Genomic DNA, 24,217 nt, shown 5'->3' with positions numbered 1-24,217 from the left:
TTTCAACCTTTTTTCATTTGCAGACCCCTAAAAAGTTTCAAATGGAGGTGTGAACGCCTTTGGAAATTGTAGACACAGTCTGCGGACCACAGATTGAATACCACTATGTTATACAATCTGCTAGACTGAAGAGCCCATTAACAAGTATTTGTTCCCCATGCAGGCAACTAGGTACTTACAGATCGTATTCAAGTCACCCTTTAACCTTCTTCTTAAGCTAAAGAGATGGTGCTCCTTGAATTTCTCTATAAAGCATGCCTTCTAATCCTTTAATCCTTCTCGTAGCTCTTCTCCCGAATCTTCTCCAGTTTCTCATCATCAGTCTTGAATTGTTGACACCAGAACTGGGCATAGTATTATTCAAGCAGCAGTCATACCAGTGCCAAACAAACAGAGATAAAATAATCTCTATTCCTACTCATGATTCCAGTTTATACATCCAAGGATCACATTAGCCTTTTTGACCACTATGCCACACTGGGAGCTCATATTCAGCTGACTATGCACTCTTCTCCACTGCTGGAGAAAAGATTATAACAGTTTCTTAACAGGCATACAAGTACAGAAAATGAAAACACAAAAAGCCCACTGTAGTAAAGAGAAGTTGGGACTCTGAAGTGCCAGATCTGAGACCACAAGAGCGTCATGTGTGGACACTATTCTAAAATAAATGTGACTTTATTCTGGAATCAATAATCATCTAACAAAGTGGAGCAATTATTCTTTGCCATATCAGCTTTGGGTATAATTGGACATCATGCTTTTTTGCATGGGTCAGATGGGTGAACAGGGAGAGAGTCTGAAGTGGAGGTATTGCAGTCCTGGGAAGTAGACAGTTTACAGAAATCAAGCGGATTTTAGGACATCTGCCAACCAAAGGAGCAGTAAGAAGAGGAAGATGGACCTATGCCACAAGCTATCATGGTTGAAATAAACCCAAGAAAATTAAGGCTGTGACCACTATCCTGGTTTTTATTGTATTCTAATTACATATATCATATAAAGAATTCCAAATCTAGTTTAATTTATTATTGCTCTTGCTTAATATATCTGACTTTCACATTAAAGCAATCTGGTATGTAAACAGTGGCATTTTGCTTGGATGATTTGTTTTTCCTTATCATAATTGAAAGTATTGGCGTTCTAACGAAGGCTGCCTGCCCCTCAAACCAGCTTGTCGATGCCGAAGTGAAGTCATATTCCTATGTTTGATATTAATCTGTTGCCACAGAAACTGATGCTACACAATCAGCATTATGACTTCACTGAAGGATTAAACAGGAAAGTGGATAGATGAGCTATATGTAGGGTGACCATACATCCTGTTTTGGCTAAGACAATCCCTTTTTTACGCCCTGTTCTGGCCATCCTGACTTTTTTTGGCAAAAGTAGATCTTTGCTCTGTTTGCTCTTGCTGACTTGATCAGTTGGCAAAAGCAAACGGGATAAATGTCCACTTTTGTCAAAAAAGTGGGGTGCGGTGTGGAGAAATGTGCGGTGGGCAAGCAGAGATGCTAGCCCTCTGCAGGGGAGAAGGCAGGGCTCCGCAGAGGGCCGACAGGGTTTGAGTGACAGCCTTGCAGGGGGAATGGGGAGGGAGGGCAGAGTTCGAGCAACCAGAGACAGTCGTGCTGGGGTGGTGTGCGAGCTCAGGTGAATGGCTGGGGAGGAGCCCCCTCCCCTCAAGCCAGCCCCACGCACTGTCCCCTTTTCCTTTTGGGAAAAATGGTCACCCTACCTATATGGGATAAAGCCTTTGTTCAAACACATATGCTAAGTTTGGTAAGTAACATATCAAAGTGCATGACATTATCAAAAACATGACAGATGATTTACATTTAACTACTGTCCACAGTATTAGAGACCAAACAAAAGATTTCTTATGTGCTAACACAAACTGAAGGTTTAAAAAAAAATAAAATAAAAAAAATAAAAGCAGCTGCTGGAAAGATGTTGTAGTCATTATTAGTGAATTCACAGAAGTTGAAGAGAGGAAGATTAAATAATAAAAAGTAAATACAAATTTGGCTGCTAGTCCAATGAGAGTTCCAGAAATTCTTCCCTCTACTTACTCTGGCCTACCACAACTATATGTTGAAAGCACAAAAATTGTAAAAGATCTATACAAGTAATAAGCCCTAAACTAAACTATTCAGATAAAATTCTGGGATTGTAGCATCCCAGTCAAACAGGTATTTCAATATTGTTATGAAAGAGAATGTAATTTACTAAACTAAGCAGATGGCTAACTTTTCTTTAACATTACCCTTCACCCACCCTAAAATATTGATAAGTATTCTTAATAGGGCTGTCAATTAATAGCAGTTAACTCAAGCAATTAACTCGACTAAAAAAATTAATCATGATTAATCACCCCTTTAATTGCACTGCTTAATAATGGAATACCAACTGAAATTATAAATATTTTGGATGTTTTTCCACATTTCCAAATATATTGATTTCAATCACAACACAGAATACAAATATATTTAAAAATGTAGAAAAACATCAATATTTAGTTTTTTTTTAATTATTAAGTGTGATTAAAATTGCAATTAATTTCAAATTCTTTAATCTCATGATTAATCACAAATATTTTTTTTAAATCATTTGACAGCCCTAATTCTTAGCCCTATCACATAAGTGTTCAAACCCTGATGTGTTAAACCCTTTACAAATACTATGCTAGAATATCAGGGTTGGAATAGACCTCAGGAGGTCATCGAGTCCAAACCCGTGCTCAAAGCAGGACCAATCCCCAGACAGATTTTTGCCCCAGATCCCTAAATGGCCCTCTCAAGGATTGAACTAATAACCTTGGATATAGCAGGCCAATATTCAAATCTCTGAGCTATCCCTCCCCCCATGTCTTAGAAAATCAACAACACTAAAAAGCCAGCTAAGGAAAATGTTACATACACAATTTGCCTAATACATGTAATTTTTTTTTTTAAATACAAACAACCACACAGTAAGATTTTTTGATAGAAATGCACATTGGTTTCAACATTCCAAGAATACAAATAGGTGAACTGCTAACAGAGCTTGCTGGATTTCACAAAACAGTTCTTTATTTGCCTTTACCCTTCAAATTCGTGGGTAAAATAATTCTAGTAAGTAGATACACCTGTACCCCGATATAACGCTGTCCTCAGGAGCCAAAAAAAAAAAAAAAAACCAAAAACTTACTGCGTTATAGGTGAAACCGCGTTATATCAAACTTGCTTTGAGCCACTGGAGTGCACAGCCCTGCTCCCCTGGAGCGCTGCTTTACTGCATTATATCCGAATTCATGTTATACTCGGTCGCGTTATATCGGGGTAGAGGTGTGGTTAGATTAACAATTCTTGTCAAGAAAAAAGGGATTTCTTGATTCAAACATGGGTCCATGCTTCCATTCCATAAAACACACACCAGATTATATATTGGATTAAGTTCACATTTTGTGCACAAAAACCCTTGATTCCAAAACACAAGGGAGAAGGAAGCAGTTGATTCCACATTTACATAAAGGGAACTGTAACAAGTCATTTTTTAATAGTTTGGGTAATTTTTCCTATGAAACTGTTCTAACTTAATTCTACAGAACACAAACATAGCCAATAAAGAGATCTTCTGCAGTAACATATGGATTAACTTCAAATGAGCTGCAGAGGAAGATGATGTGATTAAGAACTACATGGTGAAGCAGATGCTATGTGCTTGGTCATTGGAGGCCAAGCACATACCAACAATTATAATTAATGTAGTCCCACTGTTTCCTGTCTAGAAGGCCTCTATAGTTGGTTATCACCAACTCCAACTTTTCCTTTCAGGGATTAATACTCAACATGCCATCTGTGTGAGGGGGATTTGTTTTAAATCAGAGCACAGTAAAATATCAGAGAGGAGATATTTATTATAAAAAAACTCAGCATTCATAGGTCCAGTTTGTGGTAGCACATTAAAAATCATCATTTAGCTAGTTCCTAAGCTTAAGACATATGGTTTTAGGTGACCTAATGAAAGACTCTGCCAAGTAATAGAAGAAAGTTGAAGTTTTAAAGCAAAAAACTTTAAAAATCCACCAAAACAAAAAGACTTCATTCATGTGCACTGATTTGAAAAACGAAGTTTTATAAAAGTCCTGCCACATTTTACTGGACATAAAAGTGTGTTCATGCAAGATTTCTCATTCCACTGCAAATGGATGTAGAATAAAATATGTAACAGTGAAAACAGGCTTGAAACAAAAATAAAGCACAAATGAACTCGTGTATGCCCCTGCAACATTCACTGCACACCAACCAATAAGCATCTAAATGAAGCAGAGGCCCTCCAGAAAAAAAGATGATTGTGATTATATAATTAAAGACAGTGTTATCCATATGCACACACCAGGAGCAAAGTTAAGGTTGCATAGGTGGTTTTGATTTAGAATCAGACTTTAAGGCAGAAGGGACAATCATGATCACCTAGTCTTACCTGCTGCACATTGCAGGCCACAGAACCTGACCCACCCACTCCTGTCCCTAACATCTGGCTGAGTTACTCAAGTCCTCAAATCACGATTTAAGGACTTCAAGTTACAATGAATCCATCATTTACACTTGTTTAAACCTCCAAGTGACCCATGCCCCATGCTTCATAGGAAAGCAGAACCCATCCCAGGGACTTTGGCGTTTCCTGACAAGTGCTGCACTTAGCAACTTCAATGTTAGTAGTTCAAATGAAATTCAATATTGGATTAAAGCTAGCCAAACTGCCTGTAACATGGTTGTTGGGCTTTCATATTGATCCACTTTTAGTTAGTGTCAGACTTTGCAGGAAGAAGTTAATCCCTTTTGGCTCACTGTGGTAAGTGCAGCTCATTTTCTCATTTTGGATATATGAGAAGTCTGAGTAGCCCTTCTGGTCAGAGGGACCTAGGGTTTATGAGGAGGATAAATGGTCCGAAGGCAGAAACCAAGGGGAAGACTTTTTCAATCTATACTGTGTACAGTGACCATTTTGGAACAGGGCAGAGGATGCTGACTGTTCACTCTCCTTGATACAAACCCTTTATGGAGTTAACCACGTCCCAGTTGTTTCTCAGAGTTTATTTTCATTTGAACCGGATACTCTAGAACAGATTTAGCAGTTTGTTTATATGTGGGGTTTATTCCTGACTCCATGTCTGGACATGTATTCCAGAATAATTAAGGAATTCCATGTGCAGAAAATATTTTATCCAGATCTTTCAGAAAATGTTAACCTGTAGAACACTGAGGCAGATCAATAGCTACAACAAAAAATTACGTAACACTTTCCAAAAATCAAGGGATTAACTTCATTTCAACAAATCATAAACTTTGGTAAAACCTTTTGGAAACTAACTTTCTATTAGAGCAGTTCAAACATCCATATACGCCATCCATAATCAATATTCAGACACTGATGTATTCAAATACAAATTTCAAAAATCTGTCACCACACAAATCAATTGCATAAAGTCAAAAACATCACAATAAGAGTGAACAGACCACCAGTCAGATCAGAGTCAATAAATCTTATTTGATACATCAAGTACAAGCAACATTGAGAGAACTATCAAAGTATGAGTTCTATCTCTTCACATGCCAGGAAGGTAACCTAACTCTATGTCTACACTTAAGATGCTACAGCAGCACGTGTGTTGCTATAGCGCTTCAGCACAGACATCTACTACACTGATGGGAGGGATTCTCCACCTCGAAGAGAAGCAGTAGCTAGGTTGATGAAAGAATCATCACACATGGATTTTTCACACCCCTGAGAGACAGCTATACCAATGCAATTTTTCATTGTAGACCATCCCTTAGGTCATCTTAACTACACCGCTCAGGGGATTTTTTCGTACCCTTGAGCAATGTTGCTGGATCAACCTAATTTTCTAGAGTAGTAGGCTAGCCATCACCTACAGCCCCCAACTAAAATCTCTCCAGAGCATCATCAAATATATACAACCTATCCTGAAGGATGATCTCTCACTCTCACAGACCTTGGGAGACAGGCCGGTCCTTGCTTACAGACAGCCCCCAAACCTGACGCAAACACTCACCAGCAACTACATACCACACTCAAAAACACTAACCCAGGAATCAATCCCTGCAACAAACCCCTTTGCCAAATCTGTCCACATATCTATTCAAGGGACACCATCATAGGACCTAAACACATCAGCCACACCATCAGGGGCTCGTTCACCTGCACATCTACCAATGTGATATATGCCATCATGTGCCAGCAATGCTCCTCTGCCATGCATATTGGCCAAACTGGACAGTCTCTACGCAAAAGAATAAATGGACACAAATCAGACATTAAGAATTGTAACATTCAAAAACTAGTAGGAAAGCACTTGAATCTCCCTGGACACACAATAATGGACTTAAAAGTGGCAATTCTTCAACAAAAGCACTTCAAAAAACACACTTCAATGAGAAACTGCAGAATTGGAATTAATTTGCAAACTGGAGACCATCAAATTATGAATAAAGACTGGGAGTGGATGAGTCACTACAAAAAGTAATTTTCCCTCTGCTGATACTTACACCTTCTTGTTAACTGTTGGAAATGGGCGACATCCAACTTGACTGCATTGTCCTTGTTAGCATTGACACACACCCCTCAACTTGGTAAGGCAACTCATCCTTTCATGTGCTGTAACATTTATACAGACGCAAACCTGACTTCCAAAAATCTGCACTTAAAGTTCCGTAAGCTTTTTGTTTTGTTGGGGGGGGGGGGCAGAGAAAGAGAGCACATGTAATTATCGTGTATACATTCCTGACTTACACAAAATTTGACTTATGCAAGGTGTTCCAAAACAGAACGCTTGCGTAAATCAGGGAACATCTGTACTGCTTACTGTATTTTTCACTCCATGCATCTGATGAAGTGGGTTTTAGCCCACGAAAGATTATGCCCAAATAAATGTTAGTCTTTAAGGTGCAACAAGGGACTCGTCGTTTTTGCTGATACAGGCTAACACGGCTACCACTCTGAAAATAAGACTGAGAAACTTATCTGTATACATCTTCTAAATCAGTGGCTCTCAACTTTGGTTCCAGACTACTGAACCCCTTTCAGGAGTCTGAGGCTGTCTCTACACTGCCACTTTGAGCACTAAAACTTTTGTCATTCAGAGGTGTGAAAAACGTCCCCCTCCCCGAAGTGACAAAATTTTTGGCGCTCCAAAGCACCAGTATAGACCCAGCGATAAAGCTACCACTGCTTGTTCAGGGTGGGGGGGGGGTGAGTTTGTTTTTGTTTTTGTTTTAAATCGCCAGGAGAGCTTGTCCCCAGCAATAAAGCATGTCTATACTGCCCACATCACAGCACTGCCACTGCTGTGCTGTAACATTTGCGGTACAGACATACCCTGATTTGTCTTGCGTATCCCCAAGTTTCACCTCACTTAAAAACTATTTGCTTGCAAAAAACTATTACTGAAAAATTGCCCCTCTCATTTTTGCCATATAATTATAAAAAAAAATCAATCGGAATATAAATATTGTACTTAAAATTTCATAAAGACAATGACTTGTTTATACTGCTCTATAACTATACACTGAAATTTAGTTTGTACTGACTTTGCCAGTGCTTTTTATGTAGCCTGTTGTAAAATTAGGCAAATATCTATATGAGCTGATGTGCCTCCCTGGAAGAACTCTGGGTAAGGGTATGGATTTTTCAAAACAAGGGTGTCAAAAGCCACCTGTAATCTGAACCAATGTTTGTAACATGCTGATTGCCAAAATGATTTTTGAGCAAGAATGTGTGTCTAGAAATGAAAGATGTTATTTTCTTCTAACTACACAAAGGAAGACTGGATTAGCAGATTACAGGTCAAAACACGCTATGCTTAACATTTGTTTTGTCCAAATCTATTTTTTTTCCTCTGATCTCAATAAATCTAATTTTAGTCAAACACTTCTGGTATTGGCTATTTGGGACTGTCTGCATTAAATTCCCAAATAGGTGAAACCATTTCAGTCTCCTAGGGAGTATGGAGCCTATGCTACTAATGTTTCTCAAGCAAAGGAGCAGATTAAGCATCCTCTTCCCCACCATGTGTCATTTCAAGAGCTAGGGTCCAAATGACGCAGAGGAAAGGCCTCAAAAACATGGATGGAAATAAAGTTTAAGGAGTGCCTACAGCAAACAAATACTCCCCAAAGTCTTTCAGAATCTAACAGGCAAGATGAGATTCAGGTCCCCTTCCCCCTCCCCCTAGTTTCATTATCTAACCAGACTGATCAGTGTAGAAAGAAACAACAGCAATCTTTCATTTTAATATGAAACAGTCATTGTTGGCTGTATATCCAAACGGTTTTCATTGGATGATGCCATCAGTTTGTACTTTCCTTTCTTCTTTTGAATAGAGGAGGAAAACAGCCACCCAACCTAAAATTTTATGGTTCATACTGTTATTTACACCTAAAAGTCCTCATTTAGATTAAATCAGAGCATGTTTCAGCGGACAGAAAAATTAGTGCTCTTGCTTTAGCTACAACTTCTAAAGGCACGCCTACTCTACACCCACTAAAGTGACACAGCTACAGCATTGCAGCTATGTCACTGTAGTGTAGGAACTTCCCACATATATAGAAGTAGCTTCTCCATCTATGTAGTTTTGTCCATCTTGCTGAGAGGCTGTGACTAGGTCAACCAAAGAATTTTTCCATCGACCTTACCAAATCTACATCCAAGGTTAGGTCAACTTAACTATGCTGTTCAGGGTGTTAAATTTTTCACAGTCCAAATGATGTAGTACGATCAGTTCAATTTTTTAAGTGTAGGCCATACCTAACTGTTGACATGTACTTCTATGGCAACTGTTTGAACAGACCCTTACTACTCTATGATGTTAAGTAAGGTAAGGTCAGGTCTACACTACAGACTTACATCAGTATAACTATGCCACTCTAGAGTGTGAAAAATCCACACCCTTGTGCAACATAGGTACGTATAACTATCCCCCATGTAGACAGCTTTATGTCAGCAGAAGAGTTTCTGCCATCGACAGTTACCGTCTCTCGGGGAGGCATCTTCATTAAAGTGCTACAGCATTTTAAGTGTAGACCTGCACTCAGTCAACTTAAAACAGTTCAAGTCTCAGGCCTTTTGTACTCTAGAGAGGGTTTGAAGGTACAGTTCTATGGGCTTGATTCCTTGATTGAGCAGGGAAACTGACATTTCCCAAATGCCATCTATTTTGGTCACCGAAATAAGACATTACTCAATAAAATGATTACAGATCTATGATCCTCAGTCTCTCTTACACAACAAATTAACAACTATGACGTCAACATTCACTCTTTCACTTCATCCATTAGCTCCCCCTCTACTATACCCACAAACTGCTCATTCTTACTTTCAAAGCTCTTCACAGCCTATCCGATCATCTCTCGTTCACTATCAAAATATCAACTTCATGCCAATCATGCCATCATCATTTTTCTAACATCTCTGGGCTTTGTCCCATGCCATCATCACCACACCTGGCAGGAGCTCCCTGTAAACATCTCCAAGGGTACCTTTTTATCCCTCTTTTGCTATGATGCCCACAAAAATACCTGAGTTAAGCCACTGATGAGCTGAAACCACTGTCTATCCTGTTGAACGTTATCCTCTCATGTTTCCTTGTATTTCTCCATTTGTCTATCTGTATCCACTCACTGTTAGATTGTAAACATTTGGGGTCAGAAACTTTTTTTGGACCCTAGCACAATGGTCTTGATCCATAATTAGAGCTCCTACTTACCATGGTAATACAAGCTGTAATTGAAATGATCAGTGGGGAGCTGGGATCATCTAATTTGAGCTGTTAATGGGCAGTTCATGCCTCTCAAGGCTATTACTTCAGGTTCTCTGTAGACTCAAAGACATCTCAGCATCAGGTAGCTTACATTTAAGGTTCTCACCACCAAAAGCTAGAAGCTGAGGTTCCTGAGAACAAACATGATAGCTTCAGAAATGGGTCAGCAGAGCAAATGGGTGTATGCAAGCAGTTTCCAAGCCCTCGTTATCGTAAATAATGACTGCCTGTATTAATTTAATATTCCCAGATTGCAATCTGAACTCTATGACAATAATGCAAATGTGGTCTACCTGCAAGCCAAATAGAGTGCGAGAGAAAGAGATTACTTTCAAACAAATGCATTAGGAAATAGAGGAGTGTGGTGAATACCACTTCAGATTCTTAGAATTTATAAAATCTTCACAAGTGAAGCCTCAAAGTCTTGAATGAGGAGGGTAAAAAAAATCTTCTGCCTAAATCCCCAGGGTAACGACTTCTGGTTATTAAAATTAGGCTTCTAACAGATTAGTACATTTTCAAGTCCTGCTGACCACTATTTACTAAATTATATAAGTCCTTTAGGTAACTGAACTGTTTACAACATGGACTCATGGTGTTGGCAGTCAACAAGCCAAAAGAATTCCCCCACGATCTACTGCAGACCAAGATAGAGGCAATGGACAAATTGCGTCAACCTGACACACAACAAAACTAAGGTACAGAATTAGCTAGCAAGATGCAGCATTAGGTACTGGTCCGGCATTTTCAGCTAAATGTTTGTGATCTGCAACTACATACCACCTGTAGCTGGAGGCTTTTCAGTGTTAGGGGGTCAGGCTGCGTGATATGCCATAATTTTTATAACAAAAACAGCAGACATGACAACTTTTTAATTACAGAGCCATTTTGCACAAGGAAGGAAGTCAGCCCCAGTCTCTTAGCCAAATACCAACCTAGGTAATTACATTCTACCTATTTTCAACTACAGAAATAGAGAGAAAGTGAGCACAGTAATACTTGAAGCATGCTGACAAAGTTGCTGTATCTCAATAGCACAGACAGAATACGCTGTAAAGTGTTTTGGGATGCTTCCTAGACACAGTGCTGTTATTTTTCCTTTGCAATGGACTCTACAATTTTGGAATAACATTTTGTTTATATTATTGTAGGATTACTTACAGGAAAGGAGGAATTGTCACAGGAGACGAGATCCTGAGTCCATCTATTCTGACAATGGTCAGTAGCACATTCTTCAAGGAATGGCGTAAAACCCCATGATGGACAATTATGCAGTTGTCTTGAAACATACATTTATATACCTTAGAGGTAAGCGTTTACTGTAACTGGGTATTATTCATAAATGTCTAATACTTTTGAACCCTGCAGAACTCTTGGCCTAAACTTGAGAAACTGAGTTCCCCAGTTTAATTATTCAACATGAATACATTTTTCAAAGGCTCCAAGTCACACACGTGTTTAAGTGTCAATGTGTTTCAAGGGCACAAAATCCTAACTCACTTTTGACATTGTTTTTCACAGGATAAAGTTTTCAAAAGCTCTCATACATGCTGCCTTTCAGTTTCATTGGTGACTCCTTAATCTAGCATTACATCTCACTCCTTACTTTCCCAACAGAGTTACTTGGAGAAAAATAAGTTTTGGTGGTAGTTAAATGAAAGAGGCTTGCTCCCATTTCACTATTTAAGAAAGGCCTCGTCTATATTAAATGTTTGCCAGTGTAGCTAGTGGAATTAAATCAAAGGAAGCTGTAAATGGGGAAAACCCAGGGGACATGAAACAACAAGATAAGATAGCCTAAGAAACACACCTTCAAAGCAGCTGGGCCATCAGTGGGGGAAGAACCAACCTGTATATCGCCAACCAGTCTAGAATGTTTACTCTTTCCAAGGCTGTAAGTCTGGTATAAAACAAGATCCAAAACCTAGAAGTCCTAGAAAAGGAAGAACTGGGGACACTAGCAACCTATTCAGAGATTCAGACTTTTTCAGCCAGGGCTGTCTACTTCTCCCAACTGATGGAATTAGCTGGGCAGAGAATGATTTACCAAGGTGTAAACATTACTCTTTTATATAGGCCTGCTATTGTTTTTATTCTTTGCTCTAAGTGCTTTGTACCTATGAGGAATGAATAAATAAAGGATACATTTACCCTATCTTAAGCCTTAAAACACTTAACATACTTCAGCTGTATTTTTTTTTTAAATCGAGAAAGGGTTTTCTGAGCTATATTTTGACCAAAAAATTCAAAAAAGTCCAAAATCAACAGTGCTGCAGTGATGTCAAACAGTTTAGTACATGCAGAACAAATTCTCCATGAATTGCCGAAATCAGAGAACTGCTAGATTATTCCACAGCTTTTAATACTCTCAACCATCCCTCCCCTCTCTCTCCCTCAAAACACATCCCATGTACTACTTTAGTCCGTGTTCTTCCAATGTTTATGGATCTACCTGTCACTGGTCAAAACTCTTTCCATCAGATAGTATGAACAAAGAAGAGAAAGGGCTATTGTGCATTTAAAATGCTTGTTAAGAAAAAGAAAAATCCACCAGAACAGAAATTTAAACTAAAGATAAACACACACTGAAATGTGGACACTATCCCTTATTAATGAAGAGGCTGGGGGGGGGGGTCAGCACACAAATATAAACAAACCTTTCAAAAGCATCTTTATAGCTTAAAAAAAAAATCTTTGCTTTTGACACCCACAAGTTATTCTGTGACATTAGATACTAGATTTCCAGTAGTATTCTCCACAGCTGAAATACAGCCATTACTGGGTGAAATTCAGAAGTAGTTATACAGCAATATAATACACAACAGTTTCAGGAAGGAGGAATAATGTATACATTTGGAACTGGAGTAAGAATTTAGAAAGAAATCATTACCCAAATTAAAATTAGTCTATATTAGTGAAAGACACTAAGTGGCATGGATTGCCATTCAAAAGACTAATGAATTTTTAATCAAAGTGAAAAATTAAATATTTTAAGAATCATGGCCCAGAAATTTAAACACCAAAAGCTGTCCATTAAACAGGTGTCACTGTCTGAGATTAGCTAACATGGAAGCAACACTGAATGTAGGGGGGGAAATAATTACATTTTTAAGAGCTAAGGAAATATATTTTCATGTTATTCAACAATAAAGTAACTCCTATTTTACAAACAGCTGGTTGTAGTTTTAAGAAGACAGCGTAACTAAGAAAAAACAATATTATGGTTTCAGCCATAAAATATGGAAAGAGAATCATATGAATCATAAACCTACTAAATGGATCTCAGGAAAAAAAACACACAGGCTAGTTTATTAATTACATTAGCTTTTCTACCAATGTAAAGTTAGCTTAAACAAATATTCGTGAAAGAAAGAATTTGGAATACTTTGTTGGTGTGCATATATTTATCCATATCTGTATCCAATAACAAGTACTGAAGTGATTCTTTTCAATACAAAATAAGAATCAGCTGCAAACAACCAACAGGTGGGGTTTTTTAAACTTATAGCTAGGCTGTCTTTACTCTTGGTTTAATTATGCAGACACTACATCAATTTGAAGTAAATACATATAACTGAAGTAAAGCCAAGACTCAGAAAAATTGGAAACATCCTATGTAACAGTTGGTTGAGATTTACAGCCATCATTGTAATTTATGAATATTTCACTTGCAGTTAACATTTTAATGTTAGAAAATAAAAATGAATCTAATTTTCAAACTGAACAGAGACTCACTTAGTGAGAATGTTGACTTCAATTTATAATTTAATCAAAATGCAAAAAAAATAAAAAATTACCTCCACCTTTCACTTAACATAAGTAGTCCCACTGCAAAAAAAGAAAGCATGAAATACAAAAACATGCAATAAACCCTTACAATACATGTTACAGTTATGCCAAAGAAGAAATCTTTAACGTAGCAAAGCAAAGTACAAGAAGCTGTAATCCACTGAAAACTGCAAAGAGTTTGAAGATGCATAATTTTGCATATTATACCATAAATGGGATTTTTAAAAACAGCAGCTTTACTTTAGTATCAAAATATAAAGTTGTCTGCTTATCTAGATATTTTGAATTTAAATATTAGTAAGCTAATGAGATACTAGAGATATTGCTGCTGAATTTATGGTCGTGTTACGGGGACATTCAATTTAAGGAGATTTGTTTAAAATTATTTACTAACCTGAAATTTAGTAAAACATTTTCTGAATTTCTCTCATTGTGCACTGTGAAAGTCAGTTTTACTGTCAGGTTCTCAAAGCTGCAATATTTGGGATGCAAACATCACAGCAGAGTATTTAGTTCAAAACAAATCAATAGTTTTATTGCATTTTTCAAAACAGTTCCATGAAAATATTTTTCACCTTAATTTTGTAAAGACTATCAAATTTGAGTTGCGAATGTTGGGGGGGGTGCCTATGTTGTTTGATCATAAAACAGGATCTGTTCTGTCTTTTTAAGTGAGTTTTTTTACTTTGGAAAGGTTTAAACTAGACATTTTTGCTGTCTGTTTCCTTCACATCTTTCTACAGGACCTCATGTGTCGTAGCAAAGGTATTCGATAATAAAGAACAAAAGCACCATTTTAACAGTTAATGTTGTTTACACCCAATATACTGCAGAAATGCAAGTTTTCAAAGTATTAAACTGATGTTTCACAACTGGCATTAAAAACCCTCTAGTTTCTAGCCAAGCAGGAACGACGCTACTAAGTTTGTATGCAGTGCTGGTTTTAATGCTGAAAAAATAGTTTTCTTCTCATCTCAACTCTAAAGAATTCCTCAACTTCATCTCAGAATGTCACACAAAGTTTCCTTCTATATATTATTTTTTTCTATAAATTCACAAAATAGGATTATCATTTGGCATGTAAGTAAGTTATCACTTTTGGATGTTGGTTTCACTAACAAATAATCCTATGCTCAGTTAACATTTGTTTTATGTCAATGCTGATTAGAATGCCAACAATATTAATTACATTTGTGAAATTCCATCATGTTCAAACTAAATCCATTACAACAATATGTTAGAAAAGGAAACAGTAGAGTTTGTTTCAGACTACAGAATTGCTTCTTGTGCACATACCATCATCTCACTATGGTTCATGTCCAACAAGTGTAGATAGATCGATATCCATTGCTGACACAGTGGGCACCCTTATACTCTTGGCATCTGCAGTAGCTAAATTGGAAACTACTACAAGGTACTATAGTAAGTGTACACACAGAGAATACTAGAGAGCATTTTTAAAGGGTGCTATCTTTAGCACTTCTAGTGTTAGACAACAGAACAGCTGCTTCTATCCAATACTAAGAGTTCCCGGGGGAGAATAACTCAACACTTTTCTTTTGGTGAGGAGGACGCACATGCAAGCGAAAGGGGAGAAAATTATAATAAGTTCTACAAAAAGTTCAGTCCAAAAAAGCAATGCCACCAGAAAATCTAAATCCAGTATCGGAAAGTGAAAGATTTATGGAAGTCGGATCTGAAATTAAATTCAAGATGGAATCCCCTTTTTTAATGGTTTGACATCTCTGTGTCATTTGCAAGACAATGACCCATCTCAACACATTTCTGATATTAATCACAGAATCAAAACCACAGGAGTCAGAGACTGAGGACACCTATTAAGCCTTCTACTCCATCTTCCAGTCCCTGCAGCATTGTTCCCTTTAGTACATATTCTAATGCTTTGTCCTAGAAACTGAGGGGCTGAGTTATTTCTGGTGTAGAAAGACCACTTTATTTAATGCCTTAGATTCCTACAAGCTGTCATTTTCCTTAAAAAAGAAATATTTTGATCAGGTTTAAACATATAATGGTCCATTCAGATATTACTCAGCAAAAGAACTTGAGGAAGGGTTAGTCAGTCAAAGGTAGATTAATTGTACATTTTACTATGCTATATCAGTTTGTGAAAAGCTTGCCTAAATGAAATTAAATCCCAAAAGAAGCACATGAATTACTTCAAACTGATTGAGTATTGGAAGTCCAAGTGAGCAATAGGGCAACCTGTTGCAAACATCTTTTAACATGAATTTTCGTTTAACACAGACTTGAGTACCACATTAATAATAATTATACTAAAACTGTTCTGACATTAAAAAAGTGTTAATTGCTGACCGACCACTAGTCATAATATAGAGCAAACAGAAAAGCATGCACTGAGACATTGTCTCCAAGATGCACTTCTATAAGACTAAATGACAGAGTATGCCAATCAATATTCAACAAATACCATAACAACACTTTACATACAATGTCAATCACTATCACAAAAATGCACTACAGATTCCAGCAGAGTTGCTAAAACACACACAGAACTTGTGAAATAGCAAGAGAAAGCAATTAAAACTACAATCTGATGCCAAGTTAACTTTGGCTATCACTTCTTTTTCTCATGCTGTACTGCAGCCACACATTCAGCTACATTTAGCTAAACATTCATTGCTTAGATATTTCTTTCAAATCCAATGCGAGGGTGACCCTTAACTTTTAGAGACTTCCCTGTGCAATGCCAACAAGGTATTAGTCCCAAAGTATTACTTCTCCTAAAGAAGAAACTTGAGTTGGCAGGAAACTGAAGTGAATGCCTAAGAATGGATACATTAAATCATTCTTAAAACTCAAAGCAATATTAGCAAGCTACCATAGAAGAGTAGGCTCCAATTATAACAAAGTAGTTTGCTTTTCTGAACACATGGCCACTTAAATCTATTGTAGCAAGGTAAAAGGGGATGTTATTCTTAAACTGGAACTATTTGGAAATGGTAAACAATGCAACATCTGTTACTGAACTACAAGGGGACTTCCAAGATTCCTAACAAGCACGTATGCACGTTATGCTAGACCAAGTACATGTATACAGACTTTCTGCACAATTTAAACAAATTTAAGATGACCACATTGGGACAGGTTTATCTGACCTTGTTAGGAGTCATGCATAAATTGATTTAAGATTGCCAATAAAAGATCAAGCTTTTAAAGAAATATTAAGCATACAGATGTAAGCAGAGTCAGGATGAGCTCTACCCTGACATCTGATGGAAAGAATTTCAGAGAGTGTATTTGCATAGGCATGCCTACCCCATCCCAGGCTGCCGAGCTGTGGGACTGCTTTGTGACAGAAATGACTCAACCTCAGTTGGGTGGTACTTGCTAGACAAGGGACATGGGTTCCAAAACCCAGTGAATTGAGAGAGGCTGGGGACAGGTATCTGTGCCTGGTGGTGCAGTCTCCTTGTGGAGCCAGAAGCACCAGTTCCACCCCCTCCTCTCTCCACTGTGGAATGTCAGAGTTGATTTTTTTATTCCCTTAAGAATCTAGATACAGGTGACTGAGCTGAACTCACTTTGGGCTAATGGTGCACTAGCACTGGGGCTCCCCTACTAAGAGCTGAGATCACTAAGAGCTGAAATTACTGAGCTGAGAGCACTGAGTAGTGTGCTAACTAGTGGGGGAGCCTGAAGCTATACTGCGGAACAGAGCAGCTGGTGGAGTGGAGCAGTTTGTGGGGATGGCTGGAGAGGATCACGGGACAGCTGGTGGAGCAGAGCGACTGGCAGAGTGGAGTAGCTGTGGGACAGGTGGAGCGGCCCACAGAGTGAGCGGAGCCGAGCAGTTTGCAGGGAGAACTGTAGCAGCTCATGGAGCAGAGCAGCTGGTGGAGCGGAGCAGTTTGTGAGGACGGCTAGAGGAACGGAGTGGAGCGGCTGGTAAAGCGGAGCAGTTTGTGGAGAAGGCGGAAGCAGAACCCACGGAGAGGAAGGGCAGTTGGCCCTGGACCACGTAAGGTGCCCCTTTCCACCCAGGCTGGGGGGAGGGACCTCTACAGATAAACTCTCGAACTCTGGGTGGCATTGACCAGAGACTTTTGGGTTGTTGGACTTTGGGGTGATTGGACTTAAAACCCTAAGGGGAAAAAGGACATTGCCAAACATACTTGGAGGTGGGTTTTTGTTTATGGTTTGTGTTATAACCCTGTTTGTGGTGTTTCTCCAATGGGATGCCGCATTGATTCCTTCCTTTATTAAAAAGATTTTGCTACACTCAGACTCCGTGCTTGCGAGAGGGGAAGTACTGCCTCCTAGAGGCGCCCGGGGGGGGGGGGTGGTATGTGAGTGTCCCAGGTCACTGGATGGGGGCTCAAGCCGGTTATGGATACTGAACCCAGCCCTTGTTGCTGCCAACTCAGAGGGGCAGAAGGGTTACACAAATACTACCAAAATGTGTGCTTTAGAAAAAGGCATAACATTTTACACATAGATTGAATTCTGAAGTTTTTTTAGCAGCTTAACATCTCAAAACTCTCCCAACATTTTACTCATATTGTTTGGTAAATCTTATTGATGATCTCCACCATGGAGTTTTTATAAAATGCAACCTTTAAGATGGGAAGGAACAGAAAAGCAATTTAATGTTGGAAAACCATATCTTTTGCAATATTTGTCATTTAAAGTATTGTTATTTTAGAGATTTTACATCTGGAGCACAAACAAGCTAATTAAAATTAAATTGAAACCTTTAATTATCATACAAATTAAACAAACAAGAAACAGTTCTCAGAGTCAGAAGCTGGAGATGGAAGTGGCCTATTAGGTCATTTAGTCCAACCCACAAAAGAATGTGGGGAATCTTTCCTGTGCAGCACAAGATATTAAGGTTAATGATGGCCCTATTAAAAGTCGGACCATGTTGTAGCTCAAAATTGCATGGCTATTGAACAAAGTCAGCTGGTGAGGCAACAGAAATCTGAAGATACCTGGCATAAACATAGCAAGTGTTCTACAGATGAAGTAAAATGCAGAAACTCAAAAGAAGCTGAAAACTGATATAAGCTAAAGACAACAGTTGCAGAACCAAATAACCCACTGGTGATCTGAATGAGAAAGCCACAGTTCTTGTACCCTGATAATGGCAAGACTAGATGTTCCTGAAGAAGTCCAGCAAAAGCTTAGGAAGAGTAATATAAAGCTAGCATCATCTAGGAATCCAGAAAGGAAGATGTAATTATCTAGATTTGTACAACAACCAGCTATCATAATTCGCCTTCAGAAATCTCTCAATGAACTATAAACTGGGAAGGCCAAGAAGACGTCAGGTGATCCTGTGACACAGACTAAAAATATGAAGCTGGTAAAGTACCATAAAATCACCAAAGCAAAAAAGAAAAAGAATCTGCCAGACAACAAAATAAGAAAAACACAACAGTTATTGCCTGATGAAAACTTACCAACTCATTTGCTGCTTTATTTCAAGAAGGTTGATCTTATGTTTAAGGCACTGGACTAGGACTCATGAAATAGGTTCTATTCCCAGCTCTTCCAGACTTCCTATATAACACAGAGCAAACCACTTAATCTCTGTGCCTCTGACCTTTATCTTTAAAATGGAAAAAATACTTCCGTTCTCCTGCACTGCCTATTAAAAATGTAAGCTGTCCCACACTGAGAATGTCTATGTGTTTGTGCGGTGCCCAGCAAGATTTTATTAATTGTATTACTGTGCCATCTAGGAACTGTAATTTCATACCATGCATGTGTCAGTTCAATCAACTGCTTAGTCTATCAACTTCAGTTAATATAATACTACTACTGCTTTGATAGAAGGATGCCCCTAACAAATGGCTAAATAGTATCGTAAGAACATGGTGGGAAGGAATAGGAGGATTTATTAGGGACATACCGATCAGTCCAGGTGCATCTTTTGAGGGCCTATGATTTTATGCATTGAGGTGAAGGCAGAGGGCTGAGCTATTCCAAGTCTACATGCTGCACTTTGGCTACATAACCAAGTGATTTCAGGAATGGATGCTGATGTCAGTTTTTTATGTCAGTACAGGTATATTCGTAGTGCAGAAGTTTCTTCTTGAACTTCATAATCTCAAACCTTAGAAGTGACCTGGAAAGCTTATTACTGTAGGACAGCCTTGCAAAATCCAACTCCTCTAGTTGACTAGAGCTAGTCTTTTTTGACTGAAGTAAAAATCTCAATTTACATTATAATCAACATGGTAAAGCTTGGCTAGCAGATTTGTGCCTAGATTAGCAAATGTATTATAGTTCTGCAACTCTGGTATGTGAAGTAGAGTTCCTCACAGGCCCAATATTAATTCTTGAGCCTCTCAACCTTATGGTTACAGGGAACAGGGTAGGTACGGGGTAATTCAGAGAGTGACTGTAGGGACAAGATAAGAGGTACAAGAAATTCAGGTGGGATCTAAGCCATCAATTTCTGCAGAATGTAAGTATTCATTTTAAAAGACATGTTCTGACCCCCTCCCACCTTAATGGTTGCAAAGAAAATATTCCAAACCTTTCCCCCAATGTCAGTAAACATTCAGCTCCAGTGCAGCTGCTGCCTCTCCTACCTTGTCAAACACCAGCAAAGTAAAATTGAGAACTATAATCTGTTTCACTGCTCAATCAAGTAAGCAGAGGTGAAATTGACCAAAAAAAAAACAAGTTAACTTAACTCTGCTGCAAGGAACAGCTATGCCAAGAAGAGACAGGAACTGGAGCTATTCATAGGCCAAGGGAGGAGTAGAGCAGCAGAAACCCCAGTGACTTACACCCATGAAGAGGCTTCAATGTTGAGGGACCAGGAAGAAAAGAATAAAATCTTTCATCCTTCTGGCAACCAGAGGTAGGCTTTTGTTGGGAAATTCAAAACATAAAGCACCTTCTTAGCAAAAGATCTGTATGAATGATGATGCCCCTGTACACAGTACAAGGGACAACTCTCACATGAATCCCAACAACCTCTCCTTTAACTGTAGCTGTTTATGGTGAGAGAGTTGCTCCTGGGGACTCTGGTGAAGCCCACCACCCTCTCATTTGTATTGGCCTCTGAAAAGTAGCTGAATTCACCTGTTGAATGTGGGGGAGTTTCAGTTTCTCAGAGTAGACATGCTTCTCATGCCCTCTCTCTGCTGTTGTGCATTGGTTAGGGGCCCCAGCAGAAGACCAAGGGGTATTCCCTAGTTTCTTGCAATCCAGTGGTCCCATGATTCCCTATGTGTAGAAGCTAAGGGGCTAGACAAGTATTTGAGCATTCTGGTTACTTGCAATCCAGGTGTTTTACCATACCCCAGAGATGGGTGGAAAATGTTCAAGATTTCCCTATCAGGCTCCCAGACAAATCTCTCCTGCCTCACCCCATCCTCTCAGTCCCCAGAGGGGACCTTTCCTGCCCTCCCCCGCAGTACTCAGTCCCATGGTCCCTGGAAGGAACCTCTGCCCCCCTCCAATACTCTCAGTCCCCTTTGCAGGGGGGGGGGTACTAGATGATTCTCCTACCCTCTAGGGGAACCTCTCCAGCCTCCCACCCCACCCCAGCACTCACAGACCTCACGGCTCCCGGATGGAACCTCTCCTGCTCCCCCCATACTACAATCCCTACAGCCTCTGGCAGGGAACATCTCCTGCCCCCCATGTACTCACAGAACCCCACGTACTCACAGAACCCCATGCTCCCCAGGAGGGAACCTCTCCCCCCACCACCAGTACTCACAGACCTGATAGCTTCCAGGGAGGAACCACTCCAGTCCCCCACTTCCCCAGTACTCACAGACCCCATGGCTTCTATGGGAACCTCTGACAGTTGCCCCCATTTCTCTCAGACTCCAGGTCCCCCAGGGGAACCTCTCCGGTCCCCCAACTCTATCCCCGCCCCCCGGTACTCACAGACCCCAGGTCCTCAGAGGGGAAACTCTCCAGTCCTCTCCAGCTCCAGCTCCTCTGGTACTCACAGGCCCCAGGGGGGAACCTTCCCCTCCCAGTACTCACAGACCCCCCCTCGCTCCGATATTCACAGACCCCACGCCCTCCCCCAGGTAGTCACAGACCCCACGCCCTCCCCCACGCACCTAGGGGAACCTCTGCCACCCACACCCCAGTACTCACAGACCCCACACTCCCCTCCCCCCGGTACTTACAGACCCAACGGCTCCAGGGGCAACCTCTGCCACCCACACCCCGGTACTCACAGACCCCACGCCCCTCCACCCAGCACTCACAGACCCCACGGCTCCCGGAGAAACCTCTGCCACACACACCCCAGTACTCACAGACCCCACAATCCTCCCCACGGTACTCACAGACCCCACGGCTCCCGGGGGAACCTCTGCCACACACACTCCGATACTCACAGACCCCACACTCCCCCACCCCGGCACTCACAGACCCCACGCCCCTCCCCCCGGCACTCACAGACCCCACGGCTCCCAGGGGAACCTCTGCCACATGCACCCCGGTACTTACAGACCCCACACTCCCCCACCCCAGTACTCACAGACCCCACGGCTCCCGGGGGAACCTCTGCCACCCACACCCCGGTACTCACAGACCCCACGCCCCTCCACCCAGCACTCACAGACCCCACGGCTCCCGGGGAAACCTCTGCCACACACACCCCAGTACTCACAGACCCCACAATCCTCCCCACGGTACTCACAGACCCCACGGCTCCCAGGGGAACCTCTGCCACACACACTCCGATACTCTCAGACCCCACACTCCCCCACCCCGGCACTCACAGACCCCACGCCCCTCCCCCCGGCACTCACAGACCCCACGGCTCCCAGGGGAACCTCTGCCACACGCACCCCGGTACTTACAGACCCCACACTCCCCCACCCCAGTACTCACAGACCCCACGGCTCCCGGGGGAACCTCTGCCACACACACCCCGGTACTCACAGACCCCACACTCCCCCACCCCAGTACTCACAGACCCCACGGCTCCCGGGGGAACCTCTGCCACACAAGCCCCGGTACTCACAGACCCCACGCCCCTCCCCACGACACTCACAGACCCCACAGCTCCCGGGGGAACCTCTGCCACACACACCCCGGTACTCATAGACCCCACGCCCCTCCCCCCGGCACTCACAGACCCCACAGCTCCCGGGGGAACCTCTGCCACACACACCCCGGTACTCACAGTCCAGGTGCTTCTTTTTGGGGCCCATGACCTCGTGGGTCGTGGCTTTGCAGACGGTCTTGGAGACGGCCGAGCCGGTCACGCTGTGCTGCGCCGCCGTGATGCGGTCGGTGAGGCTCTGGCCGGACATGGTGCTGCGGAGCCTCGCGGCGCCGGGCTAGGACGGGAAAGCGGGACCGACCCGCTCGGACACGTCGCTCTGTCCCGCCGCGGGCAGCTGCGCTGGGCTCCGCCCCCGGGGACGGCCCTGTCACCCGGGCAGCGCCCCCTCCTCCTACCCCCCGCCCCCGCCCTTCGCTCCTTCCGCTCGGCCGGGGTCGGGGGACACACGCACACTGGGCGCCGCAGGAAAATGGCGGCCGCGCAGCGCCTCCTCGGATCGTTCCGGGCCGCCCGAATCACGTGACTAACCCCCCTGGCCCGCACGGGTCACATAGCTCACTCGGCTCCTCCTCCTCCCCCGCCCACATCACGTGACACTCCTCCCCCCTGGCGCCACAAGGGGAAAGCTGGCAGAGAAGGTCACGTGGTTCAGTGCCGCGCTCGTGCGGGTCCCAGGCGGTGCCCCGGTGCCAGGCCTTGTAGTGCTAAGGGCTGCTCTGCTCATGCTGCCCATCGACTAGCTGGGACCCCCAGGACTCCTGGGTTCAATCTCCAGCGCTGCCCTGATTGGCTGGGACCTTGGACAGGTCCCTTAGTGTTGCGATACCGCAGTTTGCAAAAGTGGGGTGTCAGCGCAGTCCCATGTCTGCCAGCGAGCCCATGGCGCGATGCGAGGCAGGGTCAGCCCGTGCTGCGCTGGTGGGGACTTGCCAGGGGCCTGTCTGCGTGCATCCTGCTGGCTCTGTCTGCAGCGTTCAGCGCTTCTGATCACAAAATGCCTCTCCCGCCTCCAAGAAGCTGCAGGAGGGAACTTAAGTGCCAAACTCGCAGGCCTGCAAATGTTGTTCGTTCACTCCCAGAACTGCTTCCTGAAGCGTTCTTCCAGATTGGGCCAGTGCTGCACCTCATCCACAGAAAGCCGTTAGGCTGGGGCCTTGATTGGTAAAGTAAACACAGAATGAAAGGGAAGCAGCGTGTAGCTGATCCTCTCAGCTCAATTTCTCTTTTACAGGATGTGTAAAACTCCTCTTGATGCCACATGGAGATCTGCACCAGGATGAAAGGTAGCTGGCTAATGCTGAACCTAAGCAAGACTGAGGCTGTGCAGGTAGGTAGAAGGAAACACTTTAAAAGAACTTGCCTCCTCTGCTGTGCCCCCAGCAACTTCAAGAGAAACTCTATGACAGTGCCGTAACTAGGGCGAGGTGAGTGAGGCACTTGCTTCTTCAGCGGTGGGTCCTTGAGTCCCTCTCAGAGGGAAGGACCTGCCACTGAATTGCTGCCGCCGCTTCATTCATAATTCAGCTGTGGGTCCTTCTCTCCGAGAGGCAGTCAGGGACCCGCCACTGAAT

At 42.0% G+C, this 24,217-nt stretch overlaps 1 protein-coding gene across 14 annotated transcripts in view; it reads right to left on the bottom strand.

Moving 5' to 3' along the window:
* The window catches only part of PICALM (phosphatidylinositol binding clathrin assembly protein), a 126,579-nt gene extending 103,419 nt beyond the window's left edge, over positions 1-23,160 (bottom strand). For 3 of the 14 annotated variants that reach the window (XM_050941014.1, XM_050941023.1, XM_050941107.1), the window contains exon 1: positions 22,764-23,158. In XM_050941014.1, the coding sequence (XP_050796971.1) occupies positions 22,764-22,893 (130 nt within the window). In that variant the 5' untranslated portion in view covers positions 22,894-23,158. Of the gene's footprint in view, positions 1-19,053; positions 19,154-22,763 lie in introns of all 14 variants that reach the window. The other 11 variants (XR_007772638.1, XR_007772640.1, XR_007772649.1 and 8 more) reach the window with 7 other exon arrangements.
* Between the last annotated feature and the right edge of the window lie 1,057 nt (positions 23,161-24,217).

Source organism: Gopherus flavomarginatus, chromosome 1, assembly GCF_025201925.1.
Source record: "Gopherus flavomarginatus isolate rGopFla2 chromosome 1, rGopFla2.mat.asm, whole genome shotgun sequence".
Taxonomy (NCBI): domain Eukaryota; kingdom Metazoa; phylum Chordata; order Testudines; family Testudinidae; genus Gopherus; species Gopherus flavomarginatus.
Note: the sequence above shows the minus strand (reverse complement) of the source record. Positions and strands in the feature narration are given on the sequence as shown.